This window comes from Anomaloglossus baeobatrachus, chromosome 5 (genome assembly GCF_048569485.1).
Source record: "Anomaloglossus baeobatrachus isolate aAnoBae1 chromosome 5, aAnoBae1.hap1, whole genome shotgun sequence".
In the NCBI taxonomy this organism is placed as follows: domain Eukaryota; kingdom Metazoa; phylum Chordata; class Amphibia; order Anura; family Aromobatidae; genus Anomaloglossus; species Anomaloglossus baeobatrachus.
Window position 1 is genome coordinate 254231348 of NC_134357.1, and position 12119 is coordinate 254243466.

At 43.6% G+C, this 12119-nt stretch overlaps 1 protein-coding gene across 1 annotated transcript; it reads right to left on the minus strand.

Moving 5' to 3' along the window:
- Positions 1-793: 793 nt before the first annotated feature.
- Positions 794-9545, minus strand: LOC142309924 (glutathione S-transferase P 1-like). The gene is made up of 7 exons (XM_075347391.1): positions 9344-9545; positions 8667-8702; positions 4573-4685; positions 2306-2393; positions 2102-2205; positions 1543-1650; positions 794-1011 (listed from the first exon to the last, which is right to left on the minus strand). Coding segments are annotated over exons 1-7 (636 nt in total). The 5' UTR covers positions 9345-9545; the 3' UTR covers positions 794-825.
- Positions 9546-12119: the final 2574 nt, after the last annotated feature.

Sequence of the window (12119 nt, forward strand, 5' to 3'; positions counted from 1 at the left end):
TTGGACTATATCTTATCTTTTCTTTTTATTTAAAACTGGTCGACGGTACCCCCGGGTCCGAGACTCCTCGAGCAACCAATCCGGATCCAAGCAACTCAGCTGCCCCAGGGCGCGACAATAGTATGATGGTATCTACAGCCCCACAAACACTGTGATGGTCACCATAACACCCACATAGTATGATGTCGATCACAACTACCATACAGTGTGATTTCCACCTCAGCTTCACATATGGTATGGTCAACACAGGTCCTATACAGTGTGATGATCACAACAGCCCACCTTACCATATAGTGCCTCCTAAAGAGTATAATGTTTCCCACAGTATGAGAATCACCAAAACCGTCTCTCTGAACAGTACAGTCTTCACTACAGCCCCCCACACCATATGATATCCCCCACATGATAACCACAGTCCCCTATATGATATGATGTCTCACATACAGTATGATGTTCTCCACCGCCTCTCATACAGTATGATGTCCCCCACAGACCCCCATACAGTATGATGTCTACCACACACTATGCCCCCCACAGACCCCCATACAGTATGATGTTTACCACATACGTATGCAACAAAGCTTGATGCATTGCTTTATCAATACTCTTTGTTGTGTTCCAGTTCCTTATGGTATTGCATTTTACGTAATAGGAAAAGATTACCTACAGCGGGCTGATTGGGGTCATATTTCATTATAAAGAAAAAAATAGGAAACTCTTTTTCAACTTGAAAACATAAAACTTTTTAATTTAGTTTTAGCAGTACAAAGACTTTACAGCCATCTTCTACAGGAAAGTGTATTTTACAGTTCTAATAAGTGAGGATTATTTGTGTTTTGGGGTGATTGGTCGCTTATTACGCTTCTCAGATTTCAAGTACTGGCTGAGTTTTGGCCGGGAGGCAATATGCTCTACATAGGCAGAAAGCAGAGGGAATGAGGCTAAACATTTTGGATCAAGGTCAAGATGAACGTGAAGGGTGTCCAACAGGTGGTAGTCAGCGAACGAGATCTGTAATAAAAATGAGTGATAGCATTAATCAATACACCTCACACAAGCTGAGACCTCCAGCTTCTTACCTAGCATTACCTTCCCACCTTGACTGTTATCTCTTAAGGTAAGCTTAGTCCACCTGTACCCTGCTGCTCCTCCTGTCTCCATTACCTTCCCACCTTGACTGTTATCTCTTAAGGTAAGCTTATTCTACCTGCACTATGCTGCCCCTCCTGTCTCCATTACCGCTGTCTTTGTGCATGTAAAGTGATCTTACCTTATAAACATAGCAATCAATAAATGGGTAGGTAAGAATCTTGTTTTACACTGACCCCAGACACTGGAAATCACTGAGCCTAATCATGTCACCAATACCCTACTTTTGCGCCTTAAAAACCCGCCTCCGAATGTCCAGCATCGCTATCCTTGTGACTGACAATATTTTACTCCTTAACCACTTCATTTTCCCCTCAATAAATCCTTGCTCTCCAGTAAACACAGCAGGTTATTGGGAATAGCCCCATTCATCACTTCTTTAAATATATTTACCTTATCTCCAACCAGAAATTTGGTTCCATTGGAATTGTTAGAAAGTATCCTTTCGAATGCTGACAGATGATTGGGCAGATCTTTTATGTATTTCTCCTTACCCGTCTCCTGCAAAATAAAAGTCAGTGTTTTTTGTGCATATGAAACACGTATTCCGCAGGATACATGTACTTTACAGTATAGCAGCTGTGTAGAACACGCACTATTGGGAGTCCCATAGATACAGTCCCAAGAGAAGTAGCAGAACATGACAACGGTAGAAGAATACAGAACTCAGTATGTAAGTAATCTCCCTTGTGATTTGTCAGTGTGGCAATCTTCCTGAGTATAAAGTTTCAGACTAAACAAGTATCAGCCTCTTATGGAGAATATAGTAACCACTGATATTTTATCCCTCTAGTTTTTTTCAGAAGTTGTCTCAGGATAGACATTGATGACTAGGGTAATAAGCAATGTCAGATGGGTGAAGACCTGGCTGCTGAAAACCTGCCAATCGCTAGAAGTGGTAGTACAGTTAGGACAGACATTTCATTTTACAAAAATCCCATGTTGCACGTACATATTCAGTGAATATCAGACGGAAGAATTTTAGTCTCAAGTCCTCCACGCCATCATTCACCATGTCGATAAGCGCAGTCTCCTGATTGCTGCTGCCGCTGAGACCTTTGTGAATAATAAGAACATGATAGATAATGTACATGCAGGTATATATAACAGATATCAAGCTCTAGAATACAATGTGCAGTGGGCATTGAATTCTCACCATATATGCGGCCCAGGTATCTCAGGATGGCGTTGCTCTGATACAGAACAAAGTCTCCATGTTGAAGTTGAGGTAGTTGTCCAAAAACCTGAATAGAATATTAAGTATTTATAGATAAATTAAACAGGGTAAGTAACAACAGCGGCAAAAGAAATAGCCACCTAACGTGCCCGTAACCCAAAATATCCAAAGCCAGGTCTAATCTGTTTGTTTATTTTATTTCAAATTAATAATTAAAAAAATATAATTATGTGATGATGCATTTTATATAACATTGTCAATAGGGTCAGAGCTATGTTTTCTAATAGAGAAAATCTTCTGCCTCCCTTCACAGAGCAATGGATTGAAATGATAAAGTTCTAGTTACTTACAGTGTCCAACAGGGGGAGCTTATGAGTTCACGGAACATAAATTTACTATGATTAACGGGATCTGTATAAAAGCGTTTCAGTTTTGGCAGTGCACACCAGGGGTGGGCTGAGCCAGGAGGCAGAGGGGCAAATGCCCCCCAGGCCACTCCTCTAGCAGAGCTGCAGGGCCGTCTGTTTCTTCTTCTGCGCACAGCTTGATGGCATCACTGTGTGGCCATGTCTGCTGGCCTCCTGTGTATGACTGGTCATTATCATTCAGAGTGATAGGTACACACTCCCAGAGCAAAATCTCTTGTAACGCCTGCTTAGAATTTTTCATTATAACATAAGTTTTAAAAGCTAATATTTTCACATTGGAAATTAGAAATTAAAAAATAAAAGTAATTTTACTCATCCCTGCAGCTACTATCGCATGATGTATCCAGTTCAAACGGGTGAAAGATACTATTAAAGTGATTGGTTATCACAAAACAAAAATACTTTTTAAGTTTTTTTTATCTGTTAAAGCTATATTCCAATTAGATAATATGACTAGACTATGCCATCATTAGCGGACTTGGGGTTGTCCAACCACAGATATTTCTTCTTACCAGTAGCTAGAATGAAGGTGTCATGGAGCTCTCTAGAGCCAAGGCTGCTTTTATACTTTCTCTTTGCAAACAACTACAGTGTTTCCCAAAATTAAGACCTACACCGAAAATAAACCCTAACAGGATTTTTTGGCCTTTTTGGAGTATGCTTGAAATATTAAGTTTGGATATTCATTTTTTCATTTACACAAGTTCCAATCAATGATGTCAGCAAAGGGGTGTGGTGGGAGCAAAGAAGGGGGTGAATATTCATTTTTTTCACTAACACAAGTTCTTATCACTGACACTGGCAGAGGGGTGAATATTCATTTTTTCATTAACAAAAGTTCAAATCAATGTGCAATCTAATCACTGCTATCAATACAAAATATAAGACCGCCTGAAAATAAGCCCTAGCGCATGTTTTGGAGCTAAAAATAAAATGACACTCTTATTTTCAGGGAGATTAATACTAATGCAAGTCATCATTCATTAATTTAAAGTACGCATTCCACTGATTCTGAAACAGTTTTTCTTTTTCTTCTGTTCCAAAGGTATGTACTTCAGTAATGGTGCAAATTTTTCCTTTGAGCAGTTAGGTGTATACCACAGTTCTCTGTGGGCCGGACGTTATTTTGATTCACCAGAAGACGAAGCAAACACCCACAGAGACGTTCTGTGTATACGCCCAGTTGGATGAGCGGGTAATATACATCTATTTATCTGGGAGACATAACTTTGGAACAGAGCGGCACAGAAGAAAAAGAAAACCTGTTCCAGAATCAGTGGAGCAGCATCAAGGGAAGTAGGTTGTACTCACATTAAATGAAAGACATCTAGAGAAAGGTCCTCTTTAAATGCAATTGGACTCAGTTCTAGGTAGTCGTATGGACCGAACAAAATGTGTTCATCTGTATATGCATGTGTTTTATGCATTTTAAATCAGATTATAACACTCATATAAACAAATGAAAAATGTAATTCAGTCCCAAGAATTAAAGGGACTCTGTCAGCACAGGGTGACTGTTCAAACCAAGTATAGGTGCTCAGGGCAACATGGTGGGGCTAATATACATACACCTACCCTCCTGCTTGTTTTCCATCTATCTCCGCCCTTCTCTGCTGCTATGAAGCCAAAACTGTCAATCAAAGTGGGCGTTGAAGATTAAGGGAAAACAAGCAGGTGAGAGGGTGTATATAAAGGATTAGCCGAGCCATGATGCAGGAACACCTGTGCTTGGTTGGAACAGTCATTCTGCGCTGACAGAGTCCCTTTAAATTTCAACACAGAAAAGATGCAGTTTACAGGTCATAGAAAGAATCTCACCGCTTTCTCCTTTATATCACTTTTTCCAGAGAACCAGTCTCCCAACTGTATTTCATTATCAGTCCATGAAGCCCCCTGATCAGCTAGCAAGAGTCTGATAGACTCAACCCTTCCTGGAGAAAAACAAAGCATAAAATGATAACTTTTCACTCCTACTTATTACAACAATTGGAGGTGACATATTATATGAACAACATGTTCTCCGCTCTTTACAGTCTCGTTCAGTTAAGAGTCTATGACAGTAAACTGTTCACACTGTGTGTTGTTGCTCGGCTCTCGGGACATCAGCTGTAATTACAGCGCCACCACAGGGCAAATCAAGCATTACATGGAGTTTAGTGAAACCAACAGACGGGCCATCTATAGTTACTTGTCAATCCTCCACTGAACTGTAATGAGCTAAACACAAAGTTCATACTATTCTTTCATTTGCCTCTAATTTTGTATGGAGTCCAAGACATTAACAAAAATAAATCCAGCTATTTACGGAAGTATTGTTTATTAGAACCGTTTCCTCCATAATACTATGCCAGACAGTCAATAACACAATATGGTGGCATGTAATAGTCATGCCCAGATTTCCAGAGAGTGATGACTTGACTTCCCTAACGCTCCACAAATACTGAGACTTTATGGAGGTACTTTATCTCTGATAGAAGCTGCTTTCTGCTTTGAGGTAGTGGGTGGCCTCCTTACTTCTTTGGCCCCTATGTGTCTATATAGTTTGTGCCAATACTATGTCTTCCTCTGGTCTAAGGCCCCCTTCACACATCCGTGTCTGGTACATGTGACGTCCGTTTTCACACGTACCGGAGACATGGGCACATATAGACCCATAAAAATCAATGGGTTTGTGCACACGTGCGTGTTTTCCCATGGTCATGTGGAGTATATGTGGCGCCCTGGACAAGCCAGGACGTCACAGGTACTGCAACAACACACCCCACACCCCGGTTAGGAACATCAAAGTCAGACACAAATCCTTGTTGCCTCCCTCCTGGGGCTGATGTCCACACCAGGTGGGGCGGAGCCAGGCGGTTGATTCCACCCACCGAGGAGTTCACAGTCCTGGAGGCGGGAAAAGGGAAGAGAGAGTGAAGTGGAGTTGAGAAAGGAAGGAGGGAAGTGGTAGTTGAGGAGCAAACTGACCGTGTCCGGGTACGTGGCCTGGGCACCTGAGAGCAAGGTTGGCAGATGGTGGTGACCGTCTGCAGGAGAGGCCGATTGACGCACAATCGTAAGGACCGGGGACAGGCGGTGGCCCGCCGGTACCGGATCGGGGAGCGAAGAGAAGCCAGCACCATCCGGCAGGGCCTACGGACCCTGACCAGGCTTGGAGTCGCTGTTAAACCGGTCAAATCCGTCAGCAACGGGAACCTCCGGGGTTTCCCAGCAGTAAAGACCCGACTGAAGGCAACTGCTCAACCGTGAAGGGAAATACAGCTACCGCCACAGCTAGAGTTCCCAGGGCCAGCGCCTGGGGGCAAAAGGGGCTCCTCCGGCAAATATACCGCTGGGAAGCCATCGGGGCCGAGAACACAACACCGGTGCAGGGAGAGACAGTTGCCGCAACCTACCGGGAGTGACCGTCGCAGCCGTCTGTGGGACTCGTCCATCCAGCCGTTTGTTTTACCAGAGACTCTGTGTACGTTACTGGCTGAGTAAGTACCACCGTGCCGTCTGGCACTGTGCTGCCCCGCGACCCTGCACCTGGCCAAGCCCCGCAATCCACCTTACAGACAACAACTCCGGGCCCCGGGACTACCAAAATCCCCCTACCCACGGACGGGAGGAAAACATCCCAGCTGCTCCCTGTCATCGCTCCCGGGATCCCCGTACAGAGCAGCGGTGGTGCCCCAACCTCACCACACACCGTGGGTGGCATCACAAACCGACATTCCAAACACCAACAAACCACCCCTTTCACTCACGGGCGAGGAGCGCCACTCGAGTCTCCGGATCCGGCCCACCGCTCGAGCCGAGCAGCAGTAGCAGCAGCGCCGGACCCGAGCGTGGTGAGCGCAGCGCCCCGCCGCTCGCGACACATACGTGTGACCGTGTGGTCCACAAGTAGACATGTCCATTTTTCTCCGGTAGCACGGGTGTCACATGGACCGCACGGACGTAATCCGTGTGACATCAGTATGACACGTACAGGAGAAAACCACGTTTCTGTGAAATAATATGAATTTCTACACTCACCCTCTCCAGCACTGCTGTTGCTACCGCTGCTGTCACTTGCTTCCGACCCCCGCTCATTATGCTCGTCGCATATGCACTGCACTGAGGACCGGAAGCAGCAGAGGGGAATCAGCAGGTTCAGAGACCGCAGAGCGGGAGACATCAGCACCACAGACAGCAGCACCAGGGACAGGTGAGCATAAAGTTCCGCTCTCCATGTATTATCACAGATAGCACACGGAAAACACTCATGTGCCAAAATCACAACACACGGAGGGCCATACGCACCTCTTACATGTCCATGCAATAACGTGTGTGGTTTTTCATGGATGTGTGAAAGAGGCCTAACTCCCAGCATCTTTGACGATCAACTCAATGAGACCAAGCTGATTACGAGACAGTCATAATCGCCTGTAATGAATAATGAAGGACAACTCAACTGGCCTCTTCCTTTAGTTCATCAAATGTGGTGCCAGGAATCTAACGACTTATGATCAAATATTTATGGCCAATTCGGACCACTATTAATGAATCGGTTGCCAGGTTTATGCTACCCATCTGAGTGCAACATAAAGTTAGGACATCTAAATCCATGGCTAGGTTACTTACTGGGCTTCTAGCTGTAGTTTTGATAATATCATTTTCATCCGTGTAGTTATGGTAATTTTCACAGTCATGAGCTCCTAATATAGAGTCTTTGATATTTATTACCTCGGACTATTCCAACCCCCATACCACTAATTGTCAGCTTTCCACCTATGCACAATATATAATTTTCTATGGCAGAAAAAGCCCTCTTAAGAAGCTGAATGGGATGTAATATGAGAGAATATTTTCCTATTAGAAGTAGTGATGGGTGAATAGTAACTATTCATGTTCATATTATTCGTAACAAATCCCAAAGTACTATTTTGGTATTCGTAACGATTAAGGCTGCTTTCACACTACGTTTTTTTAGCATGCGTCATGAACGTTTTTTTGCTGCAAAAGCGGATCCTGTTTTTGCAAAGAAAAACGCATGCAAACGCATGTGTTATTTTGCAGGATCCTGTCACTTGAAGTTTATGGGTGGGCATTGGAGTCATGTGATCGGGAGTGAGGGGAACTGAATGTGATAGACTGGGAGTCGGCATCTGACAGCTGCGGTAAGCTGTAACCAAGGTAAACATCGGGTAACTAAGTGAAGTGCTTTGCTTGAATACCCGATATTTACCTTGGTTATGAGCCCGCAGCTGCTAGGAGCCGGCTCCCTGCACACGTAACCAAGGTAAACATCAGGTAACTAAGAAGCGCTTTGCTTGGTTACCCGATATTTACCTTGGTTACGAGCGTCCGCCGCTCTCAGGAGGGGGAGAGAGAGAGGGAGCGGGAGAGAGGGAGGGGGAGAGAGGGACTGATCATGCCAGGCTGGTTTCTGGGCATGCTCAGTAGAGCAAGCAGGATCCTGTCTATCAGCATGCCAGCGTTCACATGCATTTGCGTGCTGTTTAGTCAGGATCCAGCAATTTTCAGTATTTGGACGCAGCTCAAAAACCCTACAAGTAGCGTTTTTGAAAAAAGTTAAAAAACTGCAAGTCGCTGGATCCTTACTATAACGCACGCAAACGCAGGTGAACGCATGTTGACGCGAGTCCATTGCAAATGCATTGAAATGAAAACGCGTTTGCACTGGATCCGTTTTTGCGTTAAAAAAACGTTCATGACGCATGTTAAAAAAACATAGTGTGAAAGCCGCCTAACAAACCTAATGCAAGTCATTGGGGCACCTGAGCATTTATCTTGTCTTGATGAATACTAGAATAGTACTCCGTATTCGGTAAGCATTATCCAAACATGAATAGTTACTTTTCACCCATTACTAATTAGAAGTTTATAAAACATTTTCTTTTGTAATCAATTAAATTATTCCTCACCTCTAACGGGGAAATAGGTCAGTGTGTATCCAGACACTACAGAGAGGAAGAGAAAAAAGAGAAGAACTATATTGGTATCATAGCATGACCGGTATTATGCAGGATTTGTGAAGAAGCAAATACCAAACACTGCCCATGTGCAGATTCCTTCATAACTTCATGATCAAACTATAGAGATTAATCTTACATACAAAAAATACAATGTACAAATACAAAAAAAATAACAAATGCCAACACATACCAATGGAAGGGCTTCTTGGTCTCTGTGTGAACTATAACTGAGTCAATTCCTAGCTCCATTAAATTTAGTATTAGCACCAATTCATTGACTAGGATGCCAGTGGCAAACTGGGCATGGAGGGAGATAAAAAAACCCTCTCTGCAATGGGAACCATATGATAGAAGCTATGTTGATAATGAGCACAGCAATAGATATTAGTTTTTACAAATACAGTGCCACTCTTGTCGATGCATTGTAAATTGCATTGCAGCTACAGTAAATAGGGCTGAAGTGTAATTCCAGACACAGCCATTAAAGGTAAGTGGCACTGTTCCTGGGAAAATTCAGCCCTTTTTTAGATCCTTGACGTTGCCATTCTGTGATTCTTCTGGACCTGCACTTAGAAATGCAAAAAACATATAGTTATTGACAACATAAAGACCATTTCTTCTCTTACTTGTTATGGTGAAGGTATCTTCTTCTCACAGATCTTTCTTGAATCACTGAAGTGACTGCTCTGTGCCTCTGAGACACTTATTTATATAGGAAGGGATGTGTGCTGAGTCACCATGATAGCAACACAGCTTTAGAGGAGTGGGCATTCCAGCTCTATAGACCGGTAACAGGTCCTATTGTCCTATATAACCGTTTGTTATAGTCCATATAGATCATGTGCCTAGAAAATAATAAGGTTAGATGATATTCACATAGGGAAAAGAGCAAGAGAACAATAAAAACAAAACAGTAACTCGACTTTTTCCCCTACCATAAAACATGAGATCTACTAGTAATAAATTTCTCACTCCTTCATCTACATGACTTGTGTCCAGGATTGCCAATTAGATTTTTTACTTTTTTTTCCTGGACATCTCAACAAATCACGGACAGTAGTTTTTACGAACCCATTAGAAAACCGTAATATATCATTATGATTCTTAGTGATGTATATATACAATCCATCATTCTGATATGAGGACATCAGCTGCACTCACTGTAAACTGTAGAATGATAATTACAGTCATGATAATCTGTATCATTTTCTTCAGCTTCAAAAATATCATGTACACCTTAAATATATCAATTCTAAAACAGTTCCTTATTTTTACGGATGGTCCTGGAATTTCTGGGTGGTTGGTGACCAAACATGTGTCTCAGCAGGAGGCATCAGATAGCCATCTGCTGTTAGGTCAAGTAAATTATGCTACTATGACGGCACCACGTTTATTAGTAGAGATGAACGTACCTCCCGTGGTTTGGTTCGCCGAACCAAACAAACAAGGGGTACATTCACCGAACCTTTATCGAAACGAACTTCGGACCTTTATCAAACCTTTCTGAACCCCACTGGATTCAATAGGCGATCAAACGTAAGGCACCTTTAGGGATATCGAAAAGCTTCCAAAACAGCAACAATACGTTTTATAGTGCAGAACCACTGTTTTGGCATAGCCATTAGCTTCCTAGGCTATTGACAGAAAAAATAAAAAGGTGGATGAGAGACAGGTGTAGGGCTGGTGCTCCCATATTCCTGCCAGTACAGACAAGAGACAACTTTGAGACCTATCTAATAGTCTCAACATTCAAAATCCTTTCAGGCAGACAGAAGTACAGTAGAACAATCTCCCCCCCTCCCCATAGGGCATTAAAAGACCTGGAAGGTACGGTCCATGCAACACACAGGCTGTGAGCCGGCATTTTAATTTAAAAATGAAAACATGCCTGAGTGGCAGGTGTACATAAGCAAGGATGATTGACCTAAGGGAGATCAACATCCAGCACCACGGAGACACCATCACGTGTTTCTTAACGTAGTGATTCTAGAACAAGGCCCCCTGGGAAAATATGCAAAACAGGACTGCCGCGGAAACACCATCACATGTCTCAACGCTGGCAGGAAACTAGCCAGGTCTTTCACCGGGAAGGCACTACCCACAAAACATAACTTTGAGACCCATTTTGGAGCCTTGGCATTCACAAATCCTTTCAGGCAGACAGCAGTACAGTAGCATCAATTGATCCCTCCCAATAGGGCAATAAAAGAGCTGGGACGTACGGCCCATGCAATACACAGGCTGTGGACCAGCATTTTAATTTGAAAAATTAAGACATGCCTAAGTGGCAGGTGTATGCCTGATCATTCTAGAAGTCTGCTACTACTGAGAAGGGACTTTCCATCAATTACTTTATTGACCTCTTGAGATAGGGGATAGTGGGAAGTATGTCCATTGAAATCAATTCTCCTTACGTAAGCCAGTTTTCAGATATAGTGTATGACAAACACAAGGCAAGATGGCCCTGATGACGTCATAGACCCGCCCACGAGCGTCATCATGGATCCGCCCCAATGACATTATAGACCCACCAGCGTCACCATGGATCCGCCCCGATGAGATCATAGACCTGCCCACCAGCATCACTATGGACCGTCCCACTGACCATTGGGCATATCCGAACATGCCTACGCCCCTAATCATTATAAGATACAACATGACTAATAAATCTCTCTCTCTCTCTCTCTCGGTGCCATTTTGCTCTGATCAAGAAGAGATTGCACATCTGACTTTGTCTGGTGTTGATTTCTTTTAAGCATGCACTTGATCCACATTATTAGGTCAGGAGCAGGCAACTCGTGAACATTTTTAAGAGTTTACCGTAAATTATTGGTGCCATGAACATTGAGTCATCAGACAAAGATGCCCGAAACCCTGAGAATTGGCAACTGGAACGGCAGGACAATCTGGACACCCCGAAACAGGAGTTTTGATCACCTCCCAGCAAGAGCATGTTAAGTCTGCTAATTTTCAGTCTTTCCTGTGCTGTGCTGAATGCCTGACCATGTCCAGTTTTTGGGGTACCTGTAGATGGCAAATGAGCCTCGCATCTGTTGGCCATATAGATTGCACAAGAACCGTCATGTGTTCAGTTGCCTGCTGACTGTTATGTGTTGTCTAGAGGGGAGATTGACTGGTAGTTAAGAGAGCAAGTGGGTTTTTGAGTTGTGTCTGGACACATGGTGTTTGCGTGTGATACGGTTTGTGGTTCCAGTATAAGCGCCCAGCTCAGATAGACTGAGTGCAGTGCCCAGCTCAGGTAGATTAAGTTCAGTGCCCAGCTCAGATAGATTGAGTGCAGAGCCCAGCTCAGGTAGATTAAGTGCAGAGTCTTATACAGGTGCAGAGCCAGGTGCATGGACCATGTAGAGGCTGTGTTTTGCTGAGGTCTAGACTGACTCT